At 53.9% G+C, this 13,474-nt stretch overlaps 4 protein-coding genes across 4 annotated transcripts; 3 read left to right on the top strand and 1 right to left on the bottom strand.

Annotated features, from left to right (window-relative positions):
- The first annotated feature begins 603 nt into the window (after positions 1–603).
- N656DRAFT_277143 (uncharacterized protein) lies at positions 604–1,413 on the top strand. Its single transcript, XM_064809094.1, has one exon. The coding sequence runs from the start codon at positions 841–843 to the stop codon at positions 1,354–1,356; it is 516 nt and encodes a 171-aa protein (XP_064674397.1). The 5' UTR covers positions 604–840; the 3' UTR covers positions 1,357–1,413.
- Positions 1,414–4,007: 2,594 nt separating this feature from the next.
- N656DRAFT_276706 (OPT superfamily oligopeptide transporter) lies at positions 4,008–6,819 on the top strand. The gene is made up of 3 exons (XM_064809092.1): positions 4,008–4,477; positions 4,534–6,396; positions 6,464–6,819. Exons 1-3 carry the CDS (start codon positions 4,201–4,203, stop codon positions 6,574–6,576), a joined length of 2,253 nt encoding a protein of 750 aa, XP_064674396.1. The 5' UTR covers positions 4,008–4,200; the 3' UTR covers positions 6,577–6,819.
- An 83-nt stretch (positions 6,820–6,902) lies between these two features.
- On the bottom strand, positions 6,903–9,103 carry N656DRAFT_276833 (MFS sugar transporter-like protein). Its single transcript, XM_064809093.1, has 4 exons — positions 8,751–9,103; positions 7,565–8,676; positions 7,326–7,499; positions 6,903–7,254 (listed from the first exon to the last, which is right to left on the bottom strand). The coding sequence occupies exons 1-4, from the start codon at positions 8,853–8,855 to the stop codon at positions 7,062–7,064; spliced, it is 1,584 nt and encodes a 527-aa protein (XP_064674395.1). The 5' UTR covers positions 8,856–9,103; the 3' UTR covers positions 6,903–7,061.
- Positions 9,104–10,653: 1,550 nt separating this feature from the next.
- Positions 10,654–12,116, top strand: N656DRAFT_787079 (uncharacterized protein; the record flags this gene model as incomplete). Its single annotated transcript, XM_064816571.1, has 3 exons — positions 10,654–10,982; positions 11,045–11,739; positions 11,806–12,116. The coding sequence occupies 3 exons, from the start codon at positions 10,654–10,656 to the stop codon at positions 12,114–12,116; spliced, it is 1,335 nt and encodes a 444-aa protein (XP_064674394.1).
- Positions 12,117–13,474: the final 1,358 nt, after the last annotated feature.

Below are 13,474 nucleotides of genomic sequence, written 5' to 3'. Positions count from 1 at the left end.
AGTTGTTGTGGTAGTTATTGTTGTATGGGCCGTTGCTGTGGAAGCTGACCCCTATGGTGGATGTGGCTAATAGTGTGGCGTAAGTGGGGCCTGTTCCATGTCTGACGGTGTTCCAGAACCCTACTTACAATGGTACCCAACTAATTTTTTGAGCAGTCGCGCGGGAATGTCGGGGAATCGGCGGGATCAAGTTCTCGCTAGCAGTAATAGGTTTAGCGTAAATGTGTTTCCAGTGAGTACCATCATACGTAGGGTTCTTAACCACCGTCAGTTCTTAACCACGGCCAATGGGAATTGGCCTTGCATCTGTCAAGTCTTGGCACAGCTGGCAAAAATGTGGGGCCGGTTAAGAACTGACGGTGGTTAAGAACCCTGCGGATGATGGTATATGCAGTATCTTGCAAAGCTTATGTACTGTACATTGAGTTAGTGATTACCTAAGATGAGCCTTCAGCCAAACCGCAGAACGGCAAGGAAAGTTTTGAAATACTACGACGAGGCATCATATACGGCTGAGATAGCAGATGCAGTACGGCCAAGACTCCGAATTCCCTTTGAAAAGGTCCAAAAGGTGAGTGATTAGAATGGATAGGTCGGTCTCATCCATCTTCTCAGCTTTATGTTTGGTTAATCTAGGTAGCCTGCAGGTTCTCAGCGGTGAAGTACAAGATCTTAGAACTTAGAATAGGGAGAAGAAGAACACGTCAGGTATGCCGTCGGACGATTACATTGACGTGGATAACTTGCGGCTCGATTGATCAGATTCGGAGCTCGAGAGTGGAACTGGCCCGTATAATCATGATCCACGGTGATGGGATCATTGGCGGAGCAAGCTAATGTATGTACCTTGGTTCCTTCGAAAAACTCGGTGTTCCTTCAAAATGTATGAGTCTTGCGACATTATTCCCGGAACGGCAGGAGACAAGCTTTCTCGGACGGTACATGCAGTGCTATGGGGTCATTTGCGGAGAATTCCGGAGCAGTTGCACAAGCACAGCGAGGACGGGGCCGGTGCCGGCTGGTCGTTTTTTCAACAAAAACTCAAATACCTTACACAGTAGAGCGGAATCGCTCAGTGCGGCCTCCTGCTATGGATTATGGATTCCTCTCCGATGCCGAGTTGATGCGGGATTGTTCGATGTTCGCTCTGCTAGTTTACGCAAGGGCGCGCGGCGGCATGGATGTTATGTACAGCACGCACTGTCGGGTACATTTCCACACAGGGCACACACGCACACACATGCGCTGTTGGCCAACAGTTGGTGGCAAGCGCTGGAGCCGAAGCCTGGATTTGGCAAGTGGTTAGCAATAAAAATCATAGGTTCTCTCAGGTGCGCGCCAACACTATCGAGATAATGACATTTGGCCACCCGGCAGATTCCTACGGGAAGTTAAGCAAGTTTGGACACGGGCATACAGAAATAACCGGTAGTCGATTTTTGATAGCACTGTGTTCTGATGACTCTGATTTTCATAATTGCTCAACGCAATCTGCCTTGCAGAAAGAGAAGAGCCGGGAATGCGTCTTCGTAGAGACTCGGGCAGAAAATGAATTAGCCTCACGGCGCGGCCTCTGAAAGCCATAACCACCGGTTGGTTCAAACACAGCTACATATATACATAGGTATGCAGTGAAGATGTTAGCAGTCTTTCTTGAGGCACTTTTAACCCCGTAACTCATTGTGGGAATGTGGGATCATCAGATGTCTAAGTGCCTTCGTACCGCAGTGTACATACTACTGTACTCTAGCCTACCAGGGAAGGAGGTTGGGCCCAGGACGCGGGGATGCTACCCTTTTTGGAGCTGTACCCTGATCCTCCAGTTGCGAAGGGGAGGCAATATTGGATCCGATGGACCTGGGAAAGGTTAGGAAGCGAGACCGCCGGCAATTTCACATGGAAACCGGGTCTGTGGGAGGCGGAGAGTGGACTCGGCGGAGGATAGCCGACGGTGGGTTTCACGGTCAATATGTAGACGAGAACCTGTGTACATAGCTCCCGTCTCCTTTCATGAGAGACAAGAAGGGCAATTCATATGGCAAAGTGCCCGATATATTGTGCATGGAATGATACTCTCCCCCCAGGACAAAGCTGTACGGTACAACTCTACCCTTCCCTACCTTCAGCCCTCGATGCGGGCCTTCAGGCTTCATATAAGGTATTGCCGTTATACGGGTCTCAAGCTCGCCTTGTCGCCCACCCAGGAACACTTTTTTTATTCGGGTAGACCTTTTTTCGTATTTGGGTAGACCTTTCCCGCCCACATGTCTGCAACCAATGGCATGCTCTTCTCCCCACCCATTTTGGCAGGGCAGAAGAGCAAGCCACAGCCTCTCTGCCTAACATTTTCAGGCGGACATATCTAACAGCCCAGCGTAAGCCCAGCGTCGATGACTACCTACAATTGTCATTCAAGTTATCACCATGCGGCTATAACGCACTAGCTCCGTGGCTACAGTACCTGCAGTCAAATCAGCTGTACGAGTATGGTTGGCAAAGGTAAGAGAGGGCGGGCGGTTCGGGAGCTAGGCGAAAAGGGGCTGCTTATGTCAGCTTTGCTGAAATCGCACGCACTTGATTTTGACTGCAGATTTGAGCTTTTCAGAGCTCCAGAGGGCTAGAGAGCCAGAGAGCTATAGAGCCAAAGAGAAAGAGAGCCAAAGAGCCAGAGACTTAGAGAGCTAGAGAGTTAGAGAGTCAAAGACGGCGTGGACACCTGGCAGTTATGTATGTACCTCCAATGCGCCTGGCCTGTGGCTTGCTCTTCTGCCCTGCAAAAATGGGTGGGCAAAGGAGCGCGCCCATTGGTTGCAGACATGTGGGTGGGAAAGGTCTACCCAAATACGAAAAAGGGTCTACCCGGATAAAAAGCCCTAGAAGACTTTGCGAAAGGGACGGGATATGCCCAGGATCACAATTGGGTCGCGTATGGATGTTGTATGCCCATCATGTTCAGTGGGCCGTCTGGAAGGCGGATTCCCCATGGCCACGTTTCACCAGCAGTGGGGCCGATCCCGCTAGCCAAGCTTCCTGCTTCTCTCGGCATGGTCTGGTCTGTCCTGCAGGGTCAAAGGCGCAAACCTTCCTTATTGTCCAGACGCCTTAGCTGTGAGATCTATCTTGCCTCTTGCCTATCAATGTCGAGGCGTACTAGTCGTGAGTTCAGTGCTTACCATACACGGAGTACGTTCTAGATGCATCCCGTATGTAATGTACAGTAATACATAAGGTACTCATGGTACCGTAAAACTGCGTATTTACTAGTACCGGTAGTTATCTTTAGCACAGTGCTACTTGCCACCGCCAAGTTGCTTTATGATACAGAGGTGGTGTCAAGTTCGACAAAGACTTGGCTTCACCAATGATCATTACATTCAATTAAGCATCATGCACAATACAGAGCAATGCCATCCAAATGGTCGGTAGATTTGGGTGAGACAGTACCGCTTGCAGCGCGCAAGATGATCATCCCTGTACCTTAACCGTGAGTACCTAGCACAATCAAGGAAGGCCGTTTTTTTGCCCCAGAGACTGCAGGCTAAAAGCACCCCACCTGCATTACGCACTTGCCAGATCGGCAGACGGTCGAACACCAGAAATCGGCGGGCCCTGGTCTCCTACTCTTTACACCACCGGGACCACATAGTGGGCGATGGCTATCGACCTGCCTGATACGGCCGTGCCCCCTCGCTCCGTCAAATCAATTGAATTGAAGGTTTGGGTCGGTTGTCTGTTTGGATCGGTCTGATCGAGAGCCCCCCTTGTCGAAGCGCGTTGAACCGCCAATTGGCTTGCGTGATTTGACGGTTGCATCGTGCTTGATATTCCTTCCCCTTATCATGGGGCCAGCCAGAGCACATGGCAGGATACGGGGTAAGACGGGCACATATCGGCGGCGGAAGAAACGGTGCTCCACTGCTTTTTGGGTTCGACAATGGTGGTGGTGCGAAACGTGCCAAGCAGAACGGGCAGGAGCTCCGTTGCCTCGGGAGCTCTTTCCTTCGGTTCCCTGTACTCGACCTTGAACCAGGCGCACGAGTTTAAATACCACGCGCGGAACGCAATTCCGCTGTTCTCGAGGTTCTCCCGTCTGTACCATCCCCTCCGCCACCGACACCCAGGCCCGGAGTCCGCCTTTGGTGGTCTGAATCTCAACCCCATCCCAGAGACCTTCTCTCGCACAGAGAGAGACAGCGTGCTATGGACGAGAAGACGGTGATACAGGCCACTGCGGCCGCGGGGACGGTCCATCCGTTCGCCGAAAGCAACCCGCCCATCGAGCACACCGCAGACCTCAAGCATCACAATGTCGAGGTCGAGAAGGCCGCGACCGAGGAGGAGGAGATTGAGGAAGACCTCTACCGGCCCTTGCTGATGGACCCCGGTATTCCCCACGAGGAGAACCCGTTAACCATCAGGGCTGTGGTAGTCGGCTGCATTCTCGGCGCCCTGGTTTGCGCCTCCAACTTGTACCTGGGTAAGTCCTGGGCTGTCGGGCACTCTTGTCGGCAGCAGTGCTAATGCCCATGGCAGGTTTAAAGACAGGCTTCACCTTTAGCGCCAACATGTTCGGCGCCATCTTCGGCTATGGCATTTTGAAATTCCTCGACAAAGCCGGGAAGATGCCCATCATTGGCGGCGTCTTCGGTCCCCAAGAGAACTCGATTGTCCAGGCCGCGGCTACGGGTGCTGGCGGCACCGGCGGCATCTTCGTCGCTGCGATTCCCGCCATGTATCGCCTTGGTGTGATGGGCGAGGGACACACGCCCTCGACCGATATCGGTGCCATCTTCACCATCACTCTGGTCTGCTCCTTTATTGGCATCTTTTATGCCACGCCGCTCCGCAAGTTCTTCATCATCCAGGTTGCCCGGGAGCTTAAGCTCATGTTTCCCACGGCGACTGCCGTTGCTTTGACCATCCGCTCCATGCATGCTGGTGCCACTGGCAGCATCAACGCCATCAAGAAGCTCAAATGCCTCATGATCTGCTTCGTCGGCGCAATGTGCCACCGAGTCGCATCCTACTATGCTATTGGCATTCTCTACGACTGGCACGTCTTCACCTGGATCCATATTTGGAGTGGATACACCAGCTGGGCGCTGAATATCGAGTCGTGGGGTTGGTATTTCGAGTGGACACCGGCCTTTATTGGTTCGGGCATCCTCATCGGTCTGAATCCCGCCATCTCCATGTTTGCCGGCTCCGTCATCGCTTGGGGTATTATTGGCCCCACCCTGGTACACTACGGCGAGTGCATTGGGAAACAGCTCGCGCCGGAAGACCCTCAGTGGGATTCGCTATACTCATTCACTTCCCTGAGCAACCTCGGCAAGGGGCCACCGTCCCCTCGGTACTGGCTCCTCTGGCCGGGTGTCATGGTCATGGTTTGCTGCTCAATGGCCGAGCTATTTGTGCAGTACAAAGTCATTTGGAGCGGCGTCAAGTCGCTCTGGCATTCATCGTGCGAGTCCATTAACGACACTCTCACAGCTAAGGGCAAGTCGAGCGCCTTCTTTGCCAAGCACGGCGCCCCTATGGTCAAGTCAGAGGATCATGTCGAAGACCCCTTCCCACCCGAGCAGCAGGTCAGGAACTGGATGTGGCTTGTCGGTCTGCTGGTCACGCTGGTTCTCGGCATGATCGTCTTCCACTTCCAGTGGGAGATGCATCCGGGCCTGACAATTCTGGGCATCCTTCTCGCCTTTCTCTTCTCGTTTCTTGCCATCCAGATTGGTGCTGTTACCGACACCACGCCACTCACGGCCGCCGCCAAAGCGTCGCAGCTTGTCTTTGGCGCTGCCACAGCGAATCATGGTTACACGATCCAACACGCCCAGAAACTCAACTTGGCAGCTGGTGCACTTGCCTCGGGCGGTGCCGATATGTCCAATGCGCTGGTGAGCGACTTTAGAACGGGCTTCCTCATAGGCACTTCGCCCATCAAGCAGTGGATTGCCCAGTCCATCGGCAGCTTTATCTCCGTGTGGCTCGGGCCCGGGCTTTTTGTCCTATTCACCTCAGCTTATCCCTGCATCTGGGACCCCAATGCGGATGCGGATCACTGCCAGTTCCAGGTTCCCTCCGTGTCGGCATGGGCAGCTGTCGCGCAGGCCGTGACTGATCCGAACGTCAAGATCCCACTAACCAGCGGCATTTTTGCTATTGTCATGGGCGTCGTCTCCATCATCCAGGTTGTTGTGAGGCACTTTTACCTGGTTGGGCCGCGCGAAAAGTACCGTGAATGGCTACCCAACTGGGGCGCCATCGCCCTGTCCTGGGTCATTCCTGCACCAGTCTTCGCCAATGCTGCCCTTCTTGGCGCCATCATTGCCGCAGTCTGGAGGAAGTACAGCATGAGGACCTGGGACATTTACGGTTATGCCGTTGCTGCTGGTGAGTTTTCTCTTGGAATCGCCCGACCTTCCGGGACGTGGACTAAACTGTCGCCTCTTCGTCGCAGGTTTCATTGCTGGCGAGGGTCTCGGTGGCGTCGTCGGTGCCATCCTCACGCTTGCCGGTGTAGACGGCTCTGTCAAAGGCACAATGATCGCCTGCCCCTTGAACTCGTGCTAAACGCACAATCGTTAGGAAGAACGGCCTGGCTTGCTTGGGGGGGCTTTTCATCAAACCAGGTCGTACACCGCCACACGTCTCATATACCCTCTGCCGTTTTTGTTTCGCAACATGCAGTTAGCAATGATAGCGATGATGAGAATCACATAATAAGGCTTGATGCCTGATAATCACCCACTTAGCAGCCGTAGTTGTGCAGACTGATGTATATGGCTGACGGTCCACCGTTTCCGCCCTCAGATTGGAATTTCACCTCTCTCCTTCGAGGTATGCCTACTGCTTGCTGGGCTCTAGGCCATCAAGCAGGAGAGTGTTGAACTGGACACATCACGCTACTACTGTGTAGCTGCCTGCCATGAACCATCGTAATGAACTTGAACAATGCCCAAGAGCTCTCCATATGGGATGCATGCCATTTAGATATCTAGTTCGCCAGATTTGCGCAAAGATATAATTTACCAACTAAACCCTCGAGAGCAGAGCGTCTATGCAACCTCGGCCTCGCGCACCTTGGGCGCTTCCTTGGTCTCTTCATCAGTGACCAGCGACTTTGCGCTGGCGTCGGTAACGCCAAACAGCTTGTCCATGGCCTCCAGCGAGATGCCCTTTGTCTCGGGCACGAAGAACCAGACGAACACGAACATGGAGAAGCAGAAGCTGCCAAATATGAGGTAGGTTCTGTCGAAGATTAGGGAGGTTAGTTTGTTGTGTTCTGTTTTGTTGGCTTGTTAAGTGTAGGGGTTACTCACCCATATCCGTGATCGCCCACGGTCACGAGCATGGTCGGCACGGCGCGGGCAACGACAAAGTTGAAAAGCCACTGCGTGGCGGCGGCGTAGGACACGTTGAGAGAGCGGAGGCGGGCGGCAGGAATCTCGCTTGCGTAGATCCAGCAGGCAGGGCCCCAGCCGAATTGGAAGAAGCTAGATCATGGGCAGTCAGCATTGTATTGTCGCCGAGTGGGAAACTTTGAACAAGGGTTACTCACGCAGCAAAGAGGAAGATGCACACGAGGGCAAAGTAACCGGCGGGCGGCACCGTGTCACCCTCGACGGGCGGCGAGATGCGCACGTAGAGACCAATATAGAACATGGCAAGACCTTGAGCGATAGAAGTCCAGAGCAGACTGCGGCGACGGCCCAGCGAGTCGGCCATGAAGAGCAGGAAACAGATGCAGCTCGTCACCTTGACGATGCCGTAGATGCCCGTGCTGAACAAGCTGACCGAGGTGCCCTTGAGACCAAGGTTCTTGAAGATGGTGGGAGCGTACGTGTTGATGGCGTTGGTACCCGTCATTTGCTGGCAGATCATCAGGATGATGCTGATGAGCACGCGGTTGCGGTTCCCCTTGATGGTCCACATCTCGCGCTGCAGGTTCCAGAATGTCGCGTCGCCAATGAGCTGCCGTTCGTGCTCCAGCTGGTCGACAATCTCCTTGAACTCCTCCTCAACGTAGGGGTGGGTCGGTTCCAGGTGACGGATCCGCGCCAGCACCCGCTTCGTGTCCTCCCATCGGTCCTGGCGAGCAAGCCACCGCGGCGATTCGTGGCACAGTAGCATGCAGCCGCACAGCAGCGCGGCTGGGAGAGCTTGAATGGCAAGCGGAAAGATGTACTGGATCTTGCCGGTCATGTGGATGCTAACTGAATAGTTGATCCAGAAGGCAATCATGCCACCCGTCACAATAAAGAGCTGGTATAGACCGGTGAGCAGACCGCGGATGGCGCGTGGCGAGTTCTCGGAGACGTAGATGGGGTTGATGGTACTGGCGGCGCCGACACCGACACCCGAGATGAAGCGACCGGCGTACATGGGCCCAAGGTTGCCGTTGGCAGCTGCCTGCATGATAATACCCACAATGATAACCAGCGAGATTCCGATGAGACACCACTTGCGGCCGAAGCGATCGGTTAAGGGAGAAGCGAGCAAAGCACCGAGGAAGCAACCGGCTTGGAGCGTGGAGACGATGTTGGCGGACAGATTGGCGGACTCAACTGAGTCTTTGGCACCGAGGCCGAAGTCTTGGATAAAGGGGTCCAGGACAATGACGCCTCCGATGACCGAAGAGTCCCAGCCGAACGACATGGCTCCGAAGCATGCCTATCGGTCGCCGTGAAAATTAGCATTCCGAACAATGGGATATACATCGTGGTTCATGAGGAGATGAGACTTACCGAGCAAGCGAGCAAGTACACACGCCAGCCATAGATCTCGGGCGGATCCGAGGCCATGGCCTCGTTCCGCACGATTTTTCGCAATATCCTCGTCCCGAACGACATCTCGATCTGCCACGGTGTTTTGGACCTCCCGTGAGTGTTGTTCAGAGGGAATCTGAGGTCTCAAGCTGGACACTCAGAGAAAACACAGTTCCCAGGTGACGGAAGTCGGGGGTGGGATTCGACGGGAGCATCTCGGGCCTTTTTGTACTCGCCATGCGGCCTCGTCAGTGCGACGGGCAATCTACTGTACACTACATCGACGCGGGTGAACGGGTCTGCGACTCCATCCGGTACCCCCTTCTGCATCCTCGTGTCTGATTGGGAACTTGGGACTGGGATGGATCCCGGGCCGTTCCCCATTCCACATGCTCCATAGCCCACAATCTGATGGCGTGGAGTAAGCGTAGTTGGTTTCAAGCGAAAAGGCCAATTGGCGGTATAGGAGACAAGGGAAGCGAGCGGAGAGGAACCAGGAGGTTGGTATTTTCGTTTGCAAGCGAGCGTAGTTGCGCTAAGCAGGTATTCCCATACATTCCCGTCGCTTTTTTCCACCAACGATGACAACGGCTCCTGTCCGGCTGCCAAGGCGATTTGGCGCGAGAGGCTGTCCAATGAGCTGGGCTGGTCTGGATCTGCCAACCCAAAAACTGCAATGCCCCGAGCGAGGAGCTTCACGTTATCCTGGGAAAACTCTGATCAAGCAGCTCGGTGTTGTATCTGTTTTCTTGGAGCTGAGACCCAAGCATGCAGATAGCGTCGTTTGAGACCTAAGGTGATGCCGTAGGATGCATATTCTGCACGCTGCGTATCAATTAGCCTGTGTGCTATCTCGGATGTGGATGAACCTGTACCTATCGTTGGGAGGGATGGTTCGGTGCAACAACGGAGTTTGAGGGCGAGCAAGTCAAGGATTCAAGGGTTAGTGAGGGGATCAAGGCGGGGAAGGATCCACCGTGGTGAGGGTTCCCTTTGCTCTTGCCCCAAGATTCCACCAGCTCTCCAACGAATGGACTCAATGGAGTATCTGTGCTATCTTAAGTTGACTCAGCGGTGAATGCTTGCCAAACGAAGGTTGGCCAGATCCTCAATGCCAGAAGAACAAGGTATTTGAGGTATGTAGTATGTACGATTTAGGGACGTTTGCTATACTAACATTGAGAAACGAGCTGTTATTCAACAAAAAGTGAGCTTAAGAAAGCTCAACAGATAAGCTCGAGACGCCTTCTCGAGACAGTTTGAGAGCAGAACCCATTTCGCCAGCGAGGAGTGGAGCCTCAATGGTTCGGTACCGGACTGCGTCCACGTTTCCTTCTCGCGCTTCTCCAACGGCCTTCTTTCCCCTGGCACTTCATTTTTTTTACATTACTCAGCCAAACGTTGGAGTGACCAGGCACAACTTTACATTATGGTTGCACGCGATACAATACACTTCAATACCATCAGGTGGTTGCCCAATACTGGTCCTTTTTGCATCATCCCCAACAGCATCTTCCATTTTCCCCAGCTAACCAGCATTTTGACCCCAGTTACCCCAGTTTCTTACCCCAGTTTCGCCACTCCGCCGGGGACGACGAAGTGGGTCACCCCCGGATCACCTTCTTTGATGATCCTGTTGGAGATTTATCCACGAATCAGAGAACCGCCTGACGAATACCAACGAATCAGAGAACCGCCTGACGAATACCAACATCTGGGGTGAGCTCAGGCTGCCGTGGTGCACATTCACTCAAAAAGTAGGCTGACAGACGGTGTGGTTGGCTGGAGCCCAAAAGATGGAAAACCCCCTTGTTTAAGATGTTTGTGACTCTTGGCCCAGGAAACCGGGTAGCGGCCCCCTATCAATTTCGGCTGGAACGCCATGATGCTATCCAACCCCGCTGTCATGGTCTTGGGGCGGGATCCGAGCCACCGTAGATGCAGGATTAACGGCTACGCCTTCCAGCAGGACGCTATTGTCTCGTTCAAAGGTTGGCAGTATGCCACTTTCTACAGTTTCCTCCAATCGGACGCGCCCTCAGACCCTCTCTACATCCATCTCGCTCGAAGGCGGTTATCCTCTGAACAATGGGAGGTGCTGGTGTTTCGCGACTACCCGCAGACTGCAGACGATGGCCACAACACGGTCCAGATGGGCATCTGCCCCGGAGACGGCACGATACATCTTTCGTACGACCACCACTGTGATGTGTGAGTAGCCGCCATCTATCCGGCATCGCCGCCAGGGATCGAAGATGCTGACAGTCTTCGAGACTGAGATACCGGTATTCTGTGCGCGGGCTTGCCAGCAATCCTGATAAATTCGAATGGAGTTCCTCGCTTTTCAGTCCGACCCTAGATTACCTCCCAGGGCTTCCGTCGACTCATCCTCACTTCGGATATGTGACCTACCCACGGTTCGGGTCCATGGGCGAAGACATGTTTTGCTCCTTCCGCGACGGTAAGGCTGGGCTCGGCAACGACCACCTGTACCTTTACCGCGGCAGTACAGGCCAGTTCACCTATGCCGGCGCCCACCTGACAGGTATCCAGAGCAACCCCTACGTCCATGGCATGGAGTACAGGAATGGCAGGTTCCATGTCACCTGGGTATACCGCGGGTTTGTCCCCTATGAGGGCTGGGATGACCCCCTGGATATGAAGCACAAGCAGCAGGCAGGTCCTAATGGTGCCGAGAACAACCACAACATTTGCTATGCGTACAGCGATGACAAGGGCTACACTTGGAAGAACGGCGCGCACCAGGTTGTTGCGGATCTCAAGAATGGGGGAACCATTACCAACGATGCAGAGGGCATCGTTGCGTTTGAGATTCCAAAGCACTCTGGGCTCACAAATCAAGAGGCCCAAGCGATCGACAACGAAGGTGGCGTCCACGTCCTGAACAGAGATACCACAGACGGTGGCGATCATCCGACATGGAAACACTACTATAGGTCTCCTGCTGGTAAGTGCTGACCGCAGACGGCACATGAGGCCAATGGTTGCTAAAAGCTGTTGATGGCTTGTCTAGGGAAGTGGACCCAGAGACCAATACGACCTGTGAGTGGCAACAGTCGTGGGCGGCTGGCGGTGAGCAAATCAGGTGATCTCTTTGTTATCCTCCCGAACACCGCGGCGTCCGAAATGCATATCCTGAAGGCTTCGAAGGCGAGTGGCTATGCCAGCTACGACGAGGTTTGGAAGGGGCATGGCTTGACGGGCGAACCCCTTGTCGACCTTGCCAGGCTGGAGCATGGCAATGTCCTGTCTCTGCTGGTTCTTGTGGAAGGTGAGGGGGGCTCTCGGGAGCGAAATGTTGCGGTTCTGGATTTCCAGCTGTAGCGTGTTCGTTCCCGCGATCAAGCATCCAACCAAAACTGCTACCAGGGGTGGCTGCCGACTATCACTCTGTTGAAGTTCGTTCTGCGGTCGGATTTTCCGGAGATGCAGAGGAATGGTACATACATGGTCAGAGTCCAGTGCTGCCAGTGCTGCCACAATGCTATCCGCACACCAATCCCGGACAGGATCGTGCCTACCTGCTCGATCTTGCTCTCGTCATGCAAGAAGTGAAGTTGATGGAAGCCTGGTCGTATTGCCCAGAACCGGAACGGCGGAACCTGCCGGCACTTGGTGCAGCACCGTGCAGGTTTTCAGCTGGCCATGGACGGTCTCGACGCCCGATTCAGCTGGTTCAAACGATGGTTCACCGTCCTATTGGCCCAAATCTAGCGGCTCCCCACAGTGGCGCGCAAGCCTTGGAAACGCGGCATGGTTCGCTCATACACAAAGTTACATGAGCCTCGATTCCTTGCCTCTGCCGAAACGTTGATTGCAGGGTCTCGACGTCTGTATTCGTTCTCATACTCAAGTCATCAATGGAGACTCCTGCTCAAATCACAACATGTCTTGGCTACACGTACAATACTTGTACGGCGCGGCATCATTCTGTCAGAGGCACAAGTACAATGTATCCCTAGTTCATGCAGGGTAACGCCTTGTTGCGGGTACGCAATCATCATGCACGGAGTCTAACCCGCTCTAGAACCCCGGTGGTGCCTGTCTCACTCAGGTGGCTTTGATCGGAGCGGCTCGTCTCAAATCTCCAATGCATCGTGCAACCATCAGCCAGCCTCTCTAGCGTATGCAATGTACCAGAGTTGGGCGCTAGGCAGATTCCATTGTTCTAACATGCCTAGAAACCGTCGCTGGCATACGGCTCAGCTGCCCTTGGGCGCGCCGGGTTTCCACTGCCACTCCGATGAATCCATCATCTCTTGTACTATGATTCTATAATTGATCATTGGTCCGACATCTAACCAGTGGGTGACGGGTTGGAATAAAATCTCGCTGTGATATCCAGCACCCGCACTCGCAGAATCCGGGATATCTCCTGGCCTTACCCCCGACTCCCCGAGGTCCCTTAAGTGTTCCATTCCACCAGTTTCAGTTATTCCGAACAGTCGATCTTGACAAGCCTCAACGGTCAAGACCCACGTTCTCAATCGCAAAAACAAGAACGGCGGCAAGGGAATCTCTGAGGTGTAGGATTTTCTAGATCTAGGCTCATCTCTCTGCTCTCAAATTTCCCTACAGCCTACGAAGAAGCGTTCGTCACGTCGTGCTAGATCCTCGCTAACACAGCCCAAAGTTCTCCGTCAAAATCGCTATCAACCGTGCTTCCAATCAGCCGTCAGAGG

This window comes from Canariomyces notabilis, assembly GCF_033297395.1.
Source record: "Canariomyces notabilis strain CBS 508.74 unplaced genomic scaffold N656scaffold_2, whole genome shotgun sequence".
Classification (NCBI taxonomy): Eukaryota; Fungi; Ascomycota; class Sordariomycetes; order Sordariales; family Chaetomiaceae; genus Canariomyces; species Canariomyces notabilis.
Note: the sequence above shows the minus strand (reverse complement) of the source record. Positions and strands in the feature narration are given on the sequence as shown.